Here is a 15,052-nt window from a genome sequence, read left to right as displayed (position 1 = left end):
GATCATCTTGAAGCTGGGCCAGTAGAGTCAGCATGAAGGTTCTGACAGGCACAGTGTCAAAGGCTTGCTGTTGACTGAGAATGTGACCTGCACCCCTCCCCTACCCAGCCCTTCTTACAAGGAGGTGTTGCTTCATCATGGCCATTGAGGCGACAAAGACTCAGAAAGGGACAGAAGATCAGGCCAGTTTTGCTACTGGTGGACAGTATACCCTGAATTTGGGGGCCTGTCCTGATTTTGTGCTCTCCTGACTCAGGGAACTAGGCTGTCCCTGAAGAAGTCAACCACATGTGCCTGCTCAGCCTTTATCCCAGACTTCCCTCCTTGTTGAAGGCTCAGAATAGATCTGATATCCAGTTTCTAGCCTGGGGCCTGGAGTGGCAATAATATCTAGCCTGCTGAGGTGTAACATCTTAGAATCTCTGGCTTGTTGTCAAGCAATCTATGCACCCAGTAGGCAAGTTCTGAAGCAGAGAGAGACGGGACATGATGAACAAGCAGTGAGACCTGGTGAGGACCTAGGCCTGGTCACTTTCTCTCTGGGGGTGGGGGTGGGGGTGGGGCACCGTGAGGGATCTGAGATCCAGGGAGACACCCTGCTGAGCTAAGTTGATTCCCAGCCCCTCACCTTCAGAGGTTGCCTGGAAGTTTTGGGGTTGCTGCCAATCTCAGTGGTTTCCATGTGTCATGTGACTGAATCGTGGGGTTCCAAACATGCTGTAAGCATCACCCTTTATGTTCGTAAGGTTGTCTTGGGGGGAGAAGGCAAGTGTAACAGAGTGTCTTTTGTGGACAGAAACAACACAATGCATGGGAAAGCAGACACCAGCACACACAGTGTGGTCTTTTGTTTCCCTTCCCTGAGTGGCTGTTTAAATTGGGTCATGTCCCAGAAACACTGAACAGATATCACCGTGAGGTTCACTTTATTACAGAAGAATATTGCTAGCAGTTGGCACTGTAAGTGGGAGGAAGTGAAGGAATCCCTAGGCAAAACTAAGGAGGCAGGCAGGCAGGAATGCGTGCATGCAGGCAGGCAGGCAGGCATTGACCTGCCGTTGGCTTCACTATAAACACAGCTGGTCATGGAGGGGAGTGGGTCTTCTGGTTCAAACTAAACATTCTCCAACAGCCCTGCCTCACACGCACCAGCTCATCTGTCTCCAAAAGCCCTGTCATCTGAGGTGGTTTTCAGAGCTCAGCACCATCAGGCAAACCTAGACAAGTGGGCTGTTGTGACTGCCATCACCCAGCGACACCTCTGATGGCCTATTGGGCTAGGCCACATGAGCCTGGGTTTTCCGAGTGCTGGGATAGTTTGATTTTTATGATACCGATGTATGTTGTAGATACTTTCAAATGACAAGAGACAGTATTGAAGTGAGAACCGATGGGATGCCACACCCGGGCTGCTGGGTTTGGTGGGGTTGTCCGGAATTGGGGTCTCATTTGTCCATTTGTCCTCTTTCAGAGTGGACACCATGGTGGATCTGCTGGACATGGACCGTGTGAAGAGGTCAGGCTCCACAGAGCAGAGGCTGGCCTCCCTGGAGGAACAGGTAGGTAGGTTAAAAGTCGGGCCTTGTGGGGTACTTTGTGTTGTGGTATGGTGACACTGAGACTGAGCACTTTGGGAAAAGATGCAGGAACGGATATTTGTAAGAGGGAGTAGCAAAAGGGTAGGGGAGGGAGGGAGAGAGAAAGAGAAAGATAGAGAGAAAGAGAGAAGAGAGAAGAGAAGAGAGAGGGGTATGGGAAAAAGAGAGAAGAGAGGTGGAAGAGAGAAAGAGAGAGAAGGAGAGAGACAGAGACAGAGAGACAGAGCAGACAGAGACAGACACACAGAGAAAGATCATTATCTGTTAAAAGACTTTATTTATTCCCTAAAATTTTTTTTTACCCAATCCTTCTAACGAGCCTCAGATTTGAATTGTGAGACATCCATATTCAGTACACGTCCCTGGTGGTCCCAGAGTATCCATGGCTCCTTCTCCACTTGCGACCACCCCTGAGACACTGATGTCTTGGGACTATATCTAAACTTTTACTGGGGCCAGAGGATCAATCCCCAAGTTCTCTGAAGCTGCATGGCTCATCAGGATTCCTGGGTCCCTTGGGGATTGAGGCCAGACCCCTAGGCCATAAGCCACATGCAACGTGGATCACAGGAGGCCAACTTAGTCTTTCCTGGGTCATGCCATCCAGGTGACTCAGATGACCAGGGCTTTGCATTGGATGGTGACAACCCTGAAGGACAGTGGCTTTGGCTCCGGGGCAGGTGCGCTGACCCTGGGTGAGTATATGATCTCTCAGGAGCTGTCTCCAACAATCTGTGTGGTTTTGAGTCTGGGGGATGGGCTTGGAGGAGAGGCAGCTACAGAGGTTTTGCTGAAGGAGGACTTTGGCTGGAGCTGTCCCCATGCCCCAGGAGGGGGACAGCCCTCACCTCCTCCTGTGAGCTGAGCAGGTCTCTCCTGGCTTGAGCAGGTTACTGGAGTCCTGGAGGCAGCATGTCATGCTTCCCTGACCTTTTTATATCCTGCTGCAAAGTTGGGAGCAGGGAACAGTTTTGGGTGACTGAAGCTACCATGTCAATCAAGGCATAGAAATGAAAGCCCATTTCCCTAAATGTTCAGCCAGCAAAGAAATGGACATGAATGGTCATGGTCTTCCTTAGGTGAGGCTAGCCCCTAGGGAAAAAACCTTGCCTGCCTCCCGTTAATTGGACAGGCCCTGTAGCAGCCGGTGATGTTAACCCACTATTGAGATATCCAAGTGTGACTTTAGTGGCAGGTATCTGGTAAGGGATGATGACCTTTGTCCTTCCATGGCTGGGATCCCTGGGGTGGGAAGCGGGGTTGTTGGGGTTGTCATTCAAACTTGTGACTCTTTCTAGCACCCCAAAGGGCCTTCGATGAGCCAGATGCTGAACTGAGTATCAGGAAGAAGGTAGAGGAACAAGGAGATGGTTACCACGTGAGCGCCCGGCACCTCCTCTACCCCAATGCCCGCATCACGCGCTTCCCTGTGCCTAATGAGAAGGTGCCCTGGGAGGTGAGTATATCTCTCTTATGTATGCCATGTCAGGAGGTGTTAGGCTCTGGGGGAGGAGAAGAGGTCCTCTTATGTTCGTGGTAGCCTCCCCCCACCACCTGGACATCCTCCCTCGTCATCTGAGCATTTGGCAGACGAAGTAACAAAACAAGGCATGGGCTGTACGGCCAAACTGTGGAAGGGGCCCGTGAGGTATGGTGACCTTACAGAGTCACGGCGCAGGGATGCTCCTGCAGCTTCTCACGTGCTCCAGCTGATTATAAAAAGATAAAGAGATACAGGATGTGTTCTGCGGAGGTGTGGTGCGGTATGGGAGAAGGGGATGTCAGTGGGCCCATGCCGAGGCATCACTTCTCCCTGAGGGACCAGCCACACGATGGTATAGTATAAAATAGAGTTTATTCAGGGCATGGGGAGGGGAGTTAAGAGGGTAGTAGAGGCAGAGAGAGAGAGAGAGAGAGAGAGAGAGAGAGAGAGAGAGAGAGAGAAGAGGCTGGCCATGAACATGTGGAGAGAGGGGACAGAGCAGGAGCAAGAAAGCAAGGAATCAAGAGAGAGAGGAGGGGGCAAGCAGCTCCTTTTATAGTGGGTCAGGCCTACCTGACTGTTGCCAGATAACTGTGGGGCGGAGCTTAGACAGAATGCTAATATCAGCTGTCCTGGCCCTGCCATCCCATCCACCCCTCCTTGTTCTTGACACTTCAGTACCCAGTAAGCAACTACCACTTCCTTTGAAGTGCCAGGCACAAAATAGAGACCTCTATACAGAGACAGGGATACTGGCACCTGGGAGTTTACCTGCTTGGGGGCTTGCCATTCCCATGTAGCCCCCAAACCATCCTGGAAAAGGTTCACACCATCCATGGTAATGCTTGGGCTGGTCCCATGGGAGTGTTCATCTGGAGTCTCCTCCTCAACTCTACTGGGGCTGGGAGATACCCATCCACACTGGGGGAGGGGATTTGGTCCTGGGAGGGTAGTGGCCTTGGCTGAAGATGTTCTTGGGCCTATTTGTAATACTCAGACCTAGCTCTCCCAGGAGTGGGATGGGACCCTGAGGAAGCTTATTTGCTGTCTTACAGGCGGAGTTTCTGATCTACGACCCTCCATTTTACACAGCTGAGAAGAAGGATGTGACTCTCACAGACCCTGCGGGAGAGTGAGTGGCCCCTTCCTCCATACGGACCACAGAATTCACATGGGACAGGTCTGGGCGGGCTCTGCCTCATCCGGCCCAGAGATCCCAGGGCAGCTCTTCCTGTCCCAGATACAATTCATTCTGACAATGGGGCATGAGCTGTGGCCAGATGTCCCTCTCAAAGGAAAGGCCTGGGTGACTGAAGTTGGGCCATCAGTGGAGGCTGAGCCCCTGTCCCTCTGTGTCTCTACTCTGCCATAACCTCCCTCTGACAGGGACATCTCCTTTTGCTTGCTCCCAGCACGGCAGAACCTCTGTCTAAGATCAGTTACAACGTTGTGGATGGACCAACAGACCGTCGCAGCTTCCATGGAGTCTATGTGGTCCAGTGTGGATTCCCTTTGTGAGTATGCTGTGCCTTGGCTGGCATCAGTAAGTTGGCCTTTGGGGTGAATTTCTCTCTGAGAATTTCTTTCTGGCAAAAGCAAACGAGAAAAGGAAACTCGATGTGTGTGGTTTCCTCAGAGTCTGCTCAGAATCTTTCCCTGGAAGGTCCCTAGATCCACCCCAGCAGTGTCCCAAGTAGACTATTGGAACCTGGGGGCTTCAATTTATGATCAGAAACTCGAGGACCAGAGTCTGGTCTTAGGAGAGCACTCTGCTGCTAGCTAGAGTGTGTTATAAAAAAATATTTTAAAAATCCTGCCACGGCCGGGCGGTGGTGGCGCACGCTTTTAATCCCAGCACTTGGGAGGCAGAGGCAGGTGGATTTCTGAATTTGAGGCCAGCCTGGTCTACAAAGTGAGTTCCAGGACAGCCAGGGCTACACAGAGAAACCCTGTCTCAAAAAAACCCAAAAAACAACAACAACAACAAAAAATCCTGCTATGGGGTTCCTTCCCACCTTTGACTATTCATGTTCCTGGATGAAAGACACGCAGAGCCTTTATGTTTTAAATATGCCTTATGTAGCACTGTAGCTGGGCAACTGCCTATCCTCTGTGCTGTTAGAATCTACCTCCAAACTCATAACCCCATTATTGCTTTCTGTGTTCCCTCTTGGATGATCTTAACTCAATTGGGCAGCCCTCTGGGTCACATTTTCTTGGTCCAGAGCCATGACGACTCTTCTGGCTTCTCTATCCCTTGGCCACTCTGTCTCTCGCAGCCCTGCTTCCTCCTCCTCATTGGTAGCCAGCCCTGGGGAAACCTAAAACCCTGCCTATGTCTCTTCTCCCCAGCTATTGGCCGCTGGCATCTATATTTACCAATCAGAATTAACTGGGGGTGGACTCTCTGGTCTTTGGGGCAAACAATTTTTGGGGATGCAAATTAGCATTAGAATACAAGCCGCGTTAGGCCAACCCACTACAAGAGCTGGTGTGTGGCTGGTGGGCCCACATTAGGGATGGTAACCTTGCCCAGCAATTATGATGAGCCAACAGCATAAGTATGCATAAATACCCATAAATGCCACTGTGCTTCCAGACCGGGTGTGGCCAGCAGGGGGAGCAGTGGAGCAGAGGATGCCGAGGGGTTTGAGGGAAGGGAAGGGGGAGGCGTGCATTTTGGAAAATACTTTGGAACAGTGAGTGGGCTACTGTCCCTAGAGTCAGAGGTTGTATACGGTGGCAGCAGTGAAGGGATGGTCTGAAATAGACCAGGGCTCTAGCCTGCGTGTCTGCATGATGGGGCTATGATGGATGGGGCGAAGACCACTTAGGAAGCAATGTCAGTTGCGGGGTGAGTGACAGGGAGGAGGAGCAATGCCCAGGTGGTCATGACAGCAGTGTGGAAACATGACCAGGAAGGACCAGAGAGGACTTTGGTCTCCCTGGACCACTCCCCATTTGAGGCAGGGTCTCTCCATGAGACTGGAGCTCAAGAATTGGCTAGCCTGGTTGTCCGTCATTTTCCTGTCTCTGCCACCCCTGGGATTACAGGTGTGTGCTTTTATGTTCACTTTTTTTTTTTTTTTTAAAAAAAAAAAAAAAAAAACATGAATTCTGAGGATTTGGACTCAGTCCTTATGCTTGCATGGCCAACACTTTTCCTACCGAGTCAGCCCCAATAATTCTTTTACATAATAAAACACTTATGTAGTTAGGACTCGCAGACTTTTTTTTTTAATTGTATTTCCTAGATATAGCTTCCATCTGTGAAATGATTGTCTAAGTCTGTTTTATGTTGCTCATAATAGAATACCAAAGACTAAGTAGGTTATGAAAGAAAAAAAAAAGAATGTTGATTTTGGCTCGTGATTCTGGCTCAAGGTCAGGGATGCCTTCTTGCTGATGGAGGCAGGGGACGTGCAGGATGTCACATGGCTAGGATAGTCTGCGAGGGCAGTCACCTCCTGAAGAACCCCCACCTGACCCCAACGCTCCACAGATCTCATGGTGGGGTGGATTCCACGGGAGCTTTGGTGGGGAGAAACTGGGATCTTAAGGAAACACTGTCCTCTTTTCTAGTGTTTGAAGTAACTGTTTCTAGTTGACCACACAGCTGGAGGTAGTGGGGGGTATGCAAGGCAGAGGAGGAGCTGGGCCAGTCAGCTTCCTATCGTTATGAAACACCCAGGACAGCCAACCGAGAAACAGAATTCTCATTGTGGCCTCAGTTTGAAAGCTTTTAGTTCAGACTCAAGGTGAGGCCCTGGTGTGGCTCTGCGGGGAGGAAACCCCATCATGGCAGGGTGTGTGGAGTGGAGAGAGCTGCTCACTCACCTCATGGCTGGGAAGCAAAGGAGGAAGAGGAATCTGGGGTTCCTCAAAGGACATCCTGATGACCTAAGTTTCCCATCAGGCCTCTCCACGCTTCTAAAGGGCTCTACCTCTCAATGGCTCCATGCCAGGGCCAACCCATCAATCAGGTGGTATGGGGACATTAGGACCTACCTCAGCTGAGCAGTGGGGAATGAGAAGGGAGGGAGGGTCACAGAGGGCACTAGGAATGCTGAAAGGAAGCAGAGCCTGCCCACAGGGTGGGTCTTGTCAGCTGGCAGATGTGGAGCGGTGGGCAGGGAGAGTCATATAGAGAGGAGACTAGTCCTGTGGTGGCATCAGGGTGCGTCTCTCTCTGTTTTGCATCGATGTCATGAGAACCACCAGTTCTTAGTCCTGACTTAGAATGGGGTCTGGTGATGAGAGAGGAGTCCTGGCCCAATGAGAGGCACCCATGTACTCGTGTTGCCTGTGGTTAACCCTCCGTGTGCCAGGAGCACGGTGAGTCCATGTAGCTACAGCCTGGCTTCAAGTGTAGTTACCTGTCATTTGTGACCCCAACCAGCCAACATAGGCTTCTAGGTGTTGACCTTACTTGTGAAGGAGGGCTGCCCATGGTGGTTGCACACAGACTAGAAGCCCTGGCTTTGCCCTGTGGAGAGCCTTAAAGGGCCAGGACAGGTGGCCAGGAGCGGGCACACACGATCTCTGCTATGCCCGCCGTTGTGACTTAGCTGCACCCATCTGACGTCCTTGTTCTTAATCTCCCCCTCGTCTGCAGTGGCTAAGCCAACCCTTTCTAACCTAGGAACCCTATGGGCCGCACGGGCTTGCGTGGTCGTGGGAGCCTCAGCTGGTTTGGTCCCAACCACATTCTGCAGCCAGTTGTTACACGGTAAGCACCATGTCCGCCATCTGCACCTAGACTCCAAAAGTGTTCCCACTCCCCATGAGTTCTGAGAGCCTAGAGGATGGCCTTTGTATTTGATACCTTGTGAAGCCTGTGGGAAAACACAGACACATACGCAGCACCCCACTCTCTCTGAGAAAGCCCAGACTGTCCCCTTTCCCCTGGAGGCTGCCTAAGTTTTTGGGGGTTAGTTCCTTAGCCCTACTAGGGGCTGATAAAAACTGTGTTTAGAGCCTCGAGCCTCTACTGAAGAGAAGTTATAGAAATTAAAAAAAAAAAAAAAAAAAAAAAGGAGCAAAGCCTACCCACAATCCCACTGGAATGTTAAAATTTGGAAGGTTTCCATACCAAGGGAATAAGTGCATATCCACACTCTCACACAGCCTTGCACGCACCCCTCAAACCTCATGGTGTTTCTAACCCTGGGTCTAGCCTACCTTCTGGGCGAATGTTGACCGGCTGCACTTGGGGGATCCCCCCAGTCCTAGCCCAGGCTGTATGGAGCCCAACAAGGCACTGGGTTCTCCAGGCTGTGCCAGTGAGCTGCCTTGGACATCTGGGTCAAAAGCTGGGGATGGATGGTACCTCTGTGGCTTCTGTCTCCATTCTGGCTGGGGACTGAGTGTTTAGGAAAGAAGACAGGGTTGGGGTGGGTGGGGTAGAGTGGGGAACATGGGAGGTGGTTGGAGGTGGAGGGTGTGGGGGAGGCGGCAGAGGGTTTGATGCTGCTTCCAGGCCCAGCCAGTCCCTGCCAGGTGCTCTGCACAAGGGCACCTGTGGCAGTGCAGGTGTAAGTGGGCCCCCTGCGTAGGTGGAAGAGGAACCAGGGTGGAGCCATCTGCCGGAAGAGCGTCAGGAAGATGCTGGAGGTGCTGGTGATGAAACTGCCTCACTCTGAGCACTGGGCCTTGCCTGGGGTAAGCCAGGGGCCATAGCTGTCTGTCCCACTATGCCTGAATACAGCAGCCTGAAGTCACCAGCAGAGATAGTGACAGTCCCAGCCTCCTATGGTCCTGGATGAGTTAATGTGAACCAGTACCTCTTTGGAGAGCCCTCCCTGACTTCCCCATAAGCTCACGCTCTGGTGTATCCTAAGCCAGGCTTGCTGGGATGTTGGAGCTTAGTGCGTGGCTAATTCACAGTGGCTCAGACCCGGGTGGCTTATCCTGCTCCAGACTCTGAGTTGAGCCCTGAAGGCAGAAGGGTGTTGTTTAAAGGTTAAGGGTAGAGTGTTGCAAGGGCCTTGGGCTGGGGAACAGCTGCTGGCTGTAGGGCTGAACTTGAGAGGGCACCACAGAGGCCATTTGGTAACGACAGAATCGGATGCAGAGGCCCAGGCTATCCGGGTGCCCCCCCCTCCGCCTCCCCCCCCCCACCCCGTGTGAATCCACATTGCTCATTTTCTCCCAGATCAGGTTTATCCTGCCTGCCCCTCCCCTCCCCCAACAGGCCCAGCACAGGGCAGGGATCAGAGCTTGTCCTGTTAGTAAGGATCAAATGCAGCCTGGGATGTCCCTCCTCTGTCCCTATTCCCTGAGCCTGTGGTCTTCCCAAACTCAACAAGCTGTCCTCCTTTGAAGACCTCTGCCTATGGCCATTGCTCAGTGGCTGCTTTGGTGGGGACACACGTTCCTGTAATGGCACGGACAGTGGTGTCAGGTTAGAGAGGTTGCAGGGCAGCATCCAGGTCTTCTGATGCTCAAAGCCTAGTGGCAGGAACCAGGCCATGGGGACTGGGGACAACAACCAGTGAGGGCATAGCGCCTGTCTCTCTCTCTGGTGCCAGGATGGTGGGAGGTGGTGACAGGGTTCATTTGTCTTCATGGAGTCACCGTGGCTACCCTTGCTCCACGTTAGTCCTGTACCTTGCTCAGGCTGTGGACTGCTAAGGCGGATGGTGATCTGGACAGTGTCACTCAGCTAGCAAGCTGACTCTGGACTGACAGACACTGCCGCCTTCAGCCTTCCGCGGGACTGGCTGGCTGCCTACACTAGGCAGGTGGCCAGAGGTGATGGGCTCCTGGGTTGTCCAGGATCCAGCTTGCATGCCTTGCTGACTGGCTTTCACTTCCTCTCTTCTCAGGGCTCTCGGGACCCAGGGGAGATGCTACCACGGAAGCTGAAACGGCTCCTCCGGCAGGAGTTCTGGGTGGCCTTTGAGACCTTGCTGATGCAAGGTACAGAGGTAGGGTCTGTTCCTTATTCAATAAGCCCTGTGTGTTGGGCCCCTGTGCTGAGGGTCTGCTCCCTGTGCAGTGAGCCTGGTATGTTGAGCCCCGTGCAGAATCCCTGTATGCTAAGCGATGACATCCTGGATCCTTAGGCAGGGGTCTGCTTCTTACTTCTTTATAGGACTATCCACTAGCCAGACTAGGCAGCTCTCTGTACACAGACATGGGTGTTCCTGAAGAGCAGTGTATGATGTGCTTTTTCCCAGCATCTGAAACACTGTATTCAAGTCCAGATGTACAGATTCATCTCTGTTTGTTGGGACTAGCTGTGGATATAATGTAACCAGTTTCAACAGTTCTCTGGGGAGGGCAGTCCGCTGTTCTGCATCTTAGACGGAAACAAGAGTGGTGGCTGGTGACTCCTGTTGTCACCTGGCAGCCCCACGATTTTAGAGGGTATCCTTGGCACAGTGCCTCAGTGGACACCGCTGCCTCCTCTCTGACAATTAAAAAAATAATTTCTGTTCTTACTGGTGTAAAATTCACATAATGTGAGTTTGGAGTGCCCTGTGACTAAACACAGACACACCCAGAAACAAAGCTGGAATGCCTGCACCTCACCCTCTTTGAGAAAGTCCAGGCCATCTCCTCTTCTCCCAGAGGCTAAGTTTCCAGGGCTCATTCCTTAGCCTGACTGGGGGCTGACAGAGACTTTGTCTCGAATGAGCAATTTCCTTACATTTATCGTCTTCTCACACTCTGTGACCACTGTCCATATCTAGTTCCAACATGTGTCATCCCCCACCCAAAGACATTTGTCTTTATCTCTGGAATTGTTTGTTCTGAACTCTCATTTTGAATGGGGTTATATAACAGTGGCCTCTGCTGTCTGGGTTCTCCCTGAGAGGAGAGCCTCTGGATACCCAGTCCTAAGCTTGACTTGTGCCAGAGGCCAGGAGTGGGGTCAGGAAGCTGCGGGGCCTGAGGCTGGTCAGAGAGAAAACCTCTATTGGGCAGCCTCAAGCAGGGACATGTCAGGGACTGAACAGGACAGCCATGTTCAAATCCTGCCCCAGGAGGCCCTCCCTCCATGTGGATCTGAGCTCCTCTATGGTGAGCTTGGGGAATCGGGGACCCATCACTGAACCAGCTAGCTCACCCCTGCCATGGCCTTCAGGTGTACAAAGGGTACGTGGATGACCCAAGGAACACAGACAATGCCTGGATCGAGACGGTGGCTGTCAGCATCCATTTCCAGGACCAGAGCAATGTGGAGCTGAAGAGGTTGGAAGAGGTATGAGTCCCAGCCTCCAGAGCAGGATGCATGGTGAAGTACGCTGGACACATTTCAGGGATGTCTCAGTAGAGGTCTGCCTAGGGTCTTGAGACAGAGCTGCCCACGGCTGGGGAGGCTAGCAGGTAGATTCTCATCCTGAAGAGACCAAAGGGCACCAGGGAGAGGCCAGAGAACCACAGTAAAGGCTGAAGAGTGGGCCTGGACCGGGGTGGTTCAGTGAGGAAGGTATGTTAGTTATTTTTCTGTGTATTAGTTATATTGCTATGAGCAAATGCTTGAGAAAAAGAAACTTAGGGGAGAGTCTATCTTGGTTCATAGTCGATCCCGACTGGACAGTCACTCCAGCAGGAACTTGAAGCATCTGGTCACATCGCGTCTGCAGTCAGGAAGTAGGCATGAATGCTGGAGCTTGGCTCAGCTTCTCTGTATGTATCCCGAAGTCTTGTTTCAGGGAACCATGGTGCCCACATTCAGAAGTGGGTCTTCCTATCTTACTGAATCCAGTCTAGATATCCTCTCATGGGCTTGCCTGGAGATTTGTCTTAAAGGTGATTCTAGATCCTGACGAGTCTATGGTTAATCTTAACCACCACGAAAGGACTCGAGGATCATGTCCAGAGAGAGGCTGGCATGGCCTTCTCTATCCCCTGTGTCCTCTCTACGAGACATATGTCCACGGGCGCTCAGAGCAGCGCTTCACAGTGCTGATATAAAACTAGGGTGGGAAAGTAACACTCTGTAAAATCCAGGTTGTCCTGGCAGAATAAAGGCCTCCAAGTAAGGTCACACCTCTCCATTTGCTTGGGTGTATAGGGCTAGCTCAGGCACCCAGAGCGGGCAACCCTGTGTCATACATGTTGTATTGGAATCGTGGCTTGCATCTGGATGGACCACACCAAGCCAATTCAGTTCCATGTGGCAGAGGTTTATTGGGGGGAGGGTACTGGGGGGTAGGAGACAAAGGGGAACAGAAAGAGAGGCACAAAAGGGGGCAAAGATCAGGAAAGGTCTGCCTTTTATTTAGGCCGTGATATAACCACTCGCAGGTAAGGGTGGGAATTGGACTCTGGGGACGTATGCGATTGCCATGGCAACAGATGCATGGGTCCCTGTCATCGCCTATGGGTGACGGCACTGGGTTCGGAGGCAATCTGCCAAGCCGGTTCCTGATACCAACAATACATTGAGCTAGCCATGAGTGGGACACAGTATTGCAGGCTGCCTTGGCTCCTGCAGCCTGGGAATTCAGGGCACTGGGTAGATACAGGCTTGTTTGTCCTTGCAGAACCTGCGCACTCATGATCCAAAGGAGTCATCCAGCGGCCTGGAGTTGTCTACTGAATGGCAGGTGGTAGACCAGCGGATCCCTCTGTATGCGAACCACAAGACCATCCTCCAGAAAGTGGCCTCACTGTTTGGGGCTCACTTCTGACTGTGGGTTTTGGTGGAAGCTCCAGGGGCAGGGGTGATCATCCACCGATGACCCCCCAAGACTTGGACTGCTTTGTCTTGGGCTGGGTGGCAGGTTGGGGTACTGAGTTGAGGTGTGGTAAGTTTTAGGGTTAGGTTGGGTGACCACAGGGATCTTAATAAGTCCCCAGAGGTGCTGTCCTGAAAGCTACTTCTGCCATAACGGGAAGGTCACAGCATAGGGACAGAAGTGTATTCAGTGGCTCCTGCTCCTATGTTCTCAAGTGCCATGCTTTGATTAGGGTTTATGGGGCCCTGACCAGCAAGGTGCTGCCACTACCCATAAGCCTGGCTGGAAGTGCTACCTCTGGGGCAGAAGCTTCCTTCCCCCACCCCTGAGGGACCTCTGTCCTCCTTGTGGGAGCCTTCTGTCCTAGGTATAAGGTAGATAGAGGCTAGACCTCCTTCGGGAAGAGACACTGTCCTTATAACTTCCGGTCAGTGCTGAGTCACAGGCATTGAGAGGAAGGCAGTGAGGGCTTTGAGCTGGGATCACTGTCATCCCTAGACTTTAGAAGTGTTCTTCTGAAGACACGCAGGCAGGGGCACACCCTCCCTCAGCTCCAGCTGACCTGCTGCTCACAGAAAGTACTGGAAGAAGACAAAGGAGTACCCTGTCATGGCTTCTAGAGGAATGTACAATCGAGAATGATAGGCTTTCTCTGACAGGGTAGGTGACTCAGGGATTGGTACTGGCTAGGAGATCAACTCTGTAGCTGGGGGTTGGGGGGGGCAATGCTGGGGTTTAATGGTATAGAACAATAAAGAACTTGTATGATCAATTTATCTAAAAATGAATCTTGTAAAAGTTTAGGACTCAACTGGGATCACCAGGAACAAAGGTCTGTCCTGAGCTGCCCGAGGTCACCTGGTTTCCCAGACACGTGGTGTCCCTAGTTCCCAGAAAGAAGCCCTAGATGCCCAGAGGGAGGTGGTCTGATTGGCATCTCCTGCCAAACAACAAAAGGGTCTCTGGGAAGTGACAGGAAGCCCAGTGAGGGCTACTGTATGGCTCTATGGAAACTGGAGGGCACAGTCCTAGGCTGCTTTTTTTTTCCAGTTCAGGCTTCAAAACAATGCAGAGAGCCGGGAATTCTAGGTGATCCAGGAAACCCTGGAGACCCAAGAATCCTGAGAAATGTAGGATTTCTGGAAGAAACAAAGAGTCCAGTGGTACAGAGGAGGCCGTCTGGGCCAAACTGTTGAGAAAAGGGGTCTAAAAGGCAATTGGCTCCGCTCTGGCTGGCCTGGCAGTGCCTTGGCCACCCTATGTCATGTGATCAAGACACTGCATGTGTTAATACCATGATGGTGGAGGGATGGGGGATGGGTGAGCATGTAGGAGCCAAAACAAACCAATCTCATGTCCACCAGCTGAGAGACTGAAAGATGCAGGTCATGGTTTCCTCCAAGGGTATCTCTGCAATGACTTGAGACACCCCTCTCCTCATTCAGTCCCACCTCCGGAAGGTCCCACTACCTTCCAGAAGCACCATGCCAGGGATGAAGGCTCCAACATTCAAGTTATGAACCCAAATCACAGGCCTATGCCTCGTTCAAGAAGGCGGACGAGGAAACAAAGACATGTTGAGACATTGCTTAGAGCTCTTCTCCTTCTCCGTCATCCTTTAAACCAAGCCAGTAAAGCCAGGAGACACCACAGGCCTAAAAGCTACAGTCTGGCCGTCATGCTGACTGGATTTATCGTGGCTGCCATTTGTCTTAGGATCTCATTACACTGATGCAGGCTGGTTGATACTGACTTTTTAGCTTTTCCCACTTGCAGCAGTGACTCAGACGTCTGCTGTCTGTAGTGACCTTTTCATTGGTGAGCAACCTGTCCCTCTGGACAGTGTATTCAGTTTGAGTGAGTCCACTGTCTTCTCGCAGCTGCATGGACTCAGTGGACAGGACATTTTTAGTGGCATTTTAAAAGATGTGTTACAGTTTTCCCCTTACCCCGCTGGCTCCCAAATAATTGAGACTAGGCTATTGTATTTATTTTTACAGCTGTAAGGGCACAATAACTGAGCAGTTACTACTCTATTTTAATCTATGCTAATCTGCTAAGCACCCCCCCCCCAAATTCTTGTGCTACTTGCATTTTATGGCTTTCTCTGTTCCAGGTGTTTTCTTATGGTTTATCTTGGACTCTCTCCCCATGGGTAATCTCTACTTCCCCCCCCCCGCTTTCTCTCTTCCCTCCTCTTCCTCTACCTCCCCTTCGTGGAAACCCAGCCCTATTCTCTCCAATGCCCAGTCACTAGCTGATCATCTAGCTTAGCTTTA

The 15,052-nt window shown here is 51.7% G+C and overlaps 1 protein-coding gene and 2 non-coding genes across 6 annotated transcripts in view; all 3 read left to right on the top strand.

The window, feature by feature from the left end:
- Trpm2 (transient receptor potential cation channel subfamily M member 2) overlaps positions 1-13,551 on the top strand; it is a 54,368-nt gene extending 40,817 nt beyond the window's left edge. For 3 of the 4 annotated variants that reach the window (XM_076917056.1, XM_076917058.1, XM_076917059.1), the window contains 10 exons: positions 1,472-1,559; positions 2,206-2,293; positions 2,897-3,054; positions 4,137-4,213; positions 4,494-4,595; positions 7,724-7,810; positions 8,637-8,742; positions 9,909-10,010; positions 11,174-11,290; positions 12,579-13,535. In XM_076917056.1, coding sequence (XP_076773171.1) covers positions 1,472-1,559; positions 2,206-2,293; positions 2,897-3,054; positions 4,137-4,213; positions 4,494-4,595; positions 7,724-7,810; positions 8,637-8,742; positions 9,909-10,010; positions 11,174-11,290; positions 12,579-12,725 — 1,072 coding nt within the window. In that variant the 3' untranslated portion in view covers positions 12,726-13,535. Of the gene's footprint in view, positions 1-1,471; positions 1,560-2,205; positions 2,294-2,896; positions 3,055-4,136; positions 4,214-4,493; positions 4,596-7,723; positions 7,811-8,636; positions 8,743-9,908; positions 10,011-11,173; positions 11,291-12,578 lie in introns of all 4 variants that reach the window. The other variant, XM_076917057.1, reaches the window with a different exon arrangement.
- Positions 8,696-8,790, top strand: LOC117725008 (Z6 small nucleolar RNA). The gene has a single exon (XR_004608875.1). It is a non-coding gene; the product is annotated as a Z6 small nucleolar RNA (small nucleolar RNA).
- On the top strand, positions 9,877-9,952 carry LOC117725009 (Z6 small nucleolar RNA). Its single transcript, XR_004608876.1, has one exon. It is a non-coding gene; the product is annotated as a Z6 small nucleolar RNA (small nucleolar RNA).
- Positions 13,552-15,052: the final 1,501 nt, after the last annotated feature.

Source organism: Arvicanthis niloticus, chromosome 20 (assembly GCF_011762505.2).
Source record: "Arvicanthis niloticus isolate mArvNil1 chromosome 20, mArvNil1.pat.X, whole genome shotgun sequence".
NCBI classification, from domain to species: Eukaryota; Metazoa; Chordata; class Mammalia; order Rodentia; family Muridae; genus Arvicanthis; species Arvicanthis niloticus.
The sequence above is the reverse complement of the archived record's forward strand: the minus strand, read 5'-3'. Positions and strand labels throughout refer to the sequence as shown.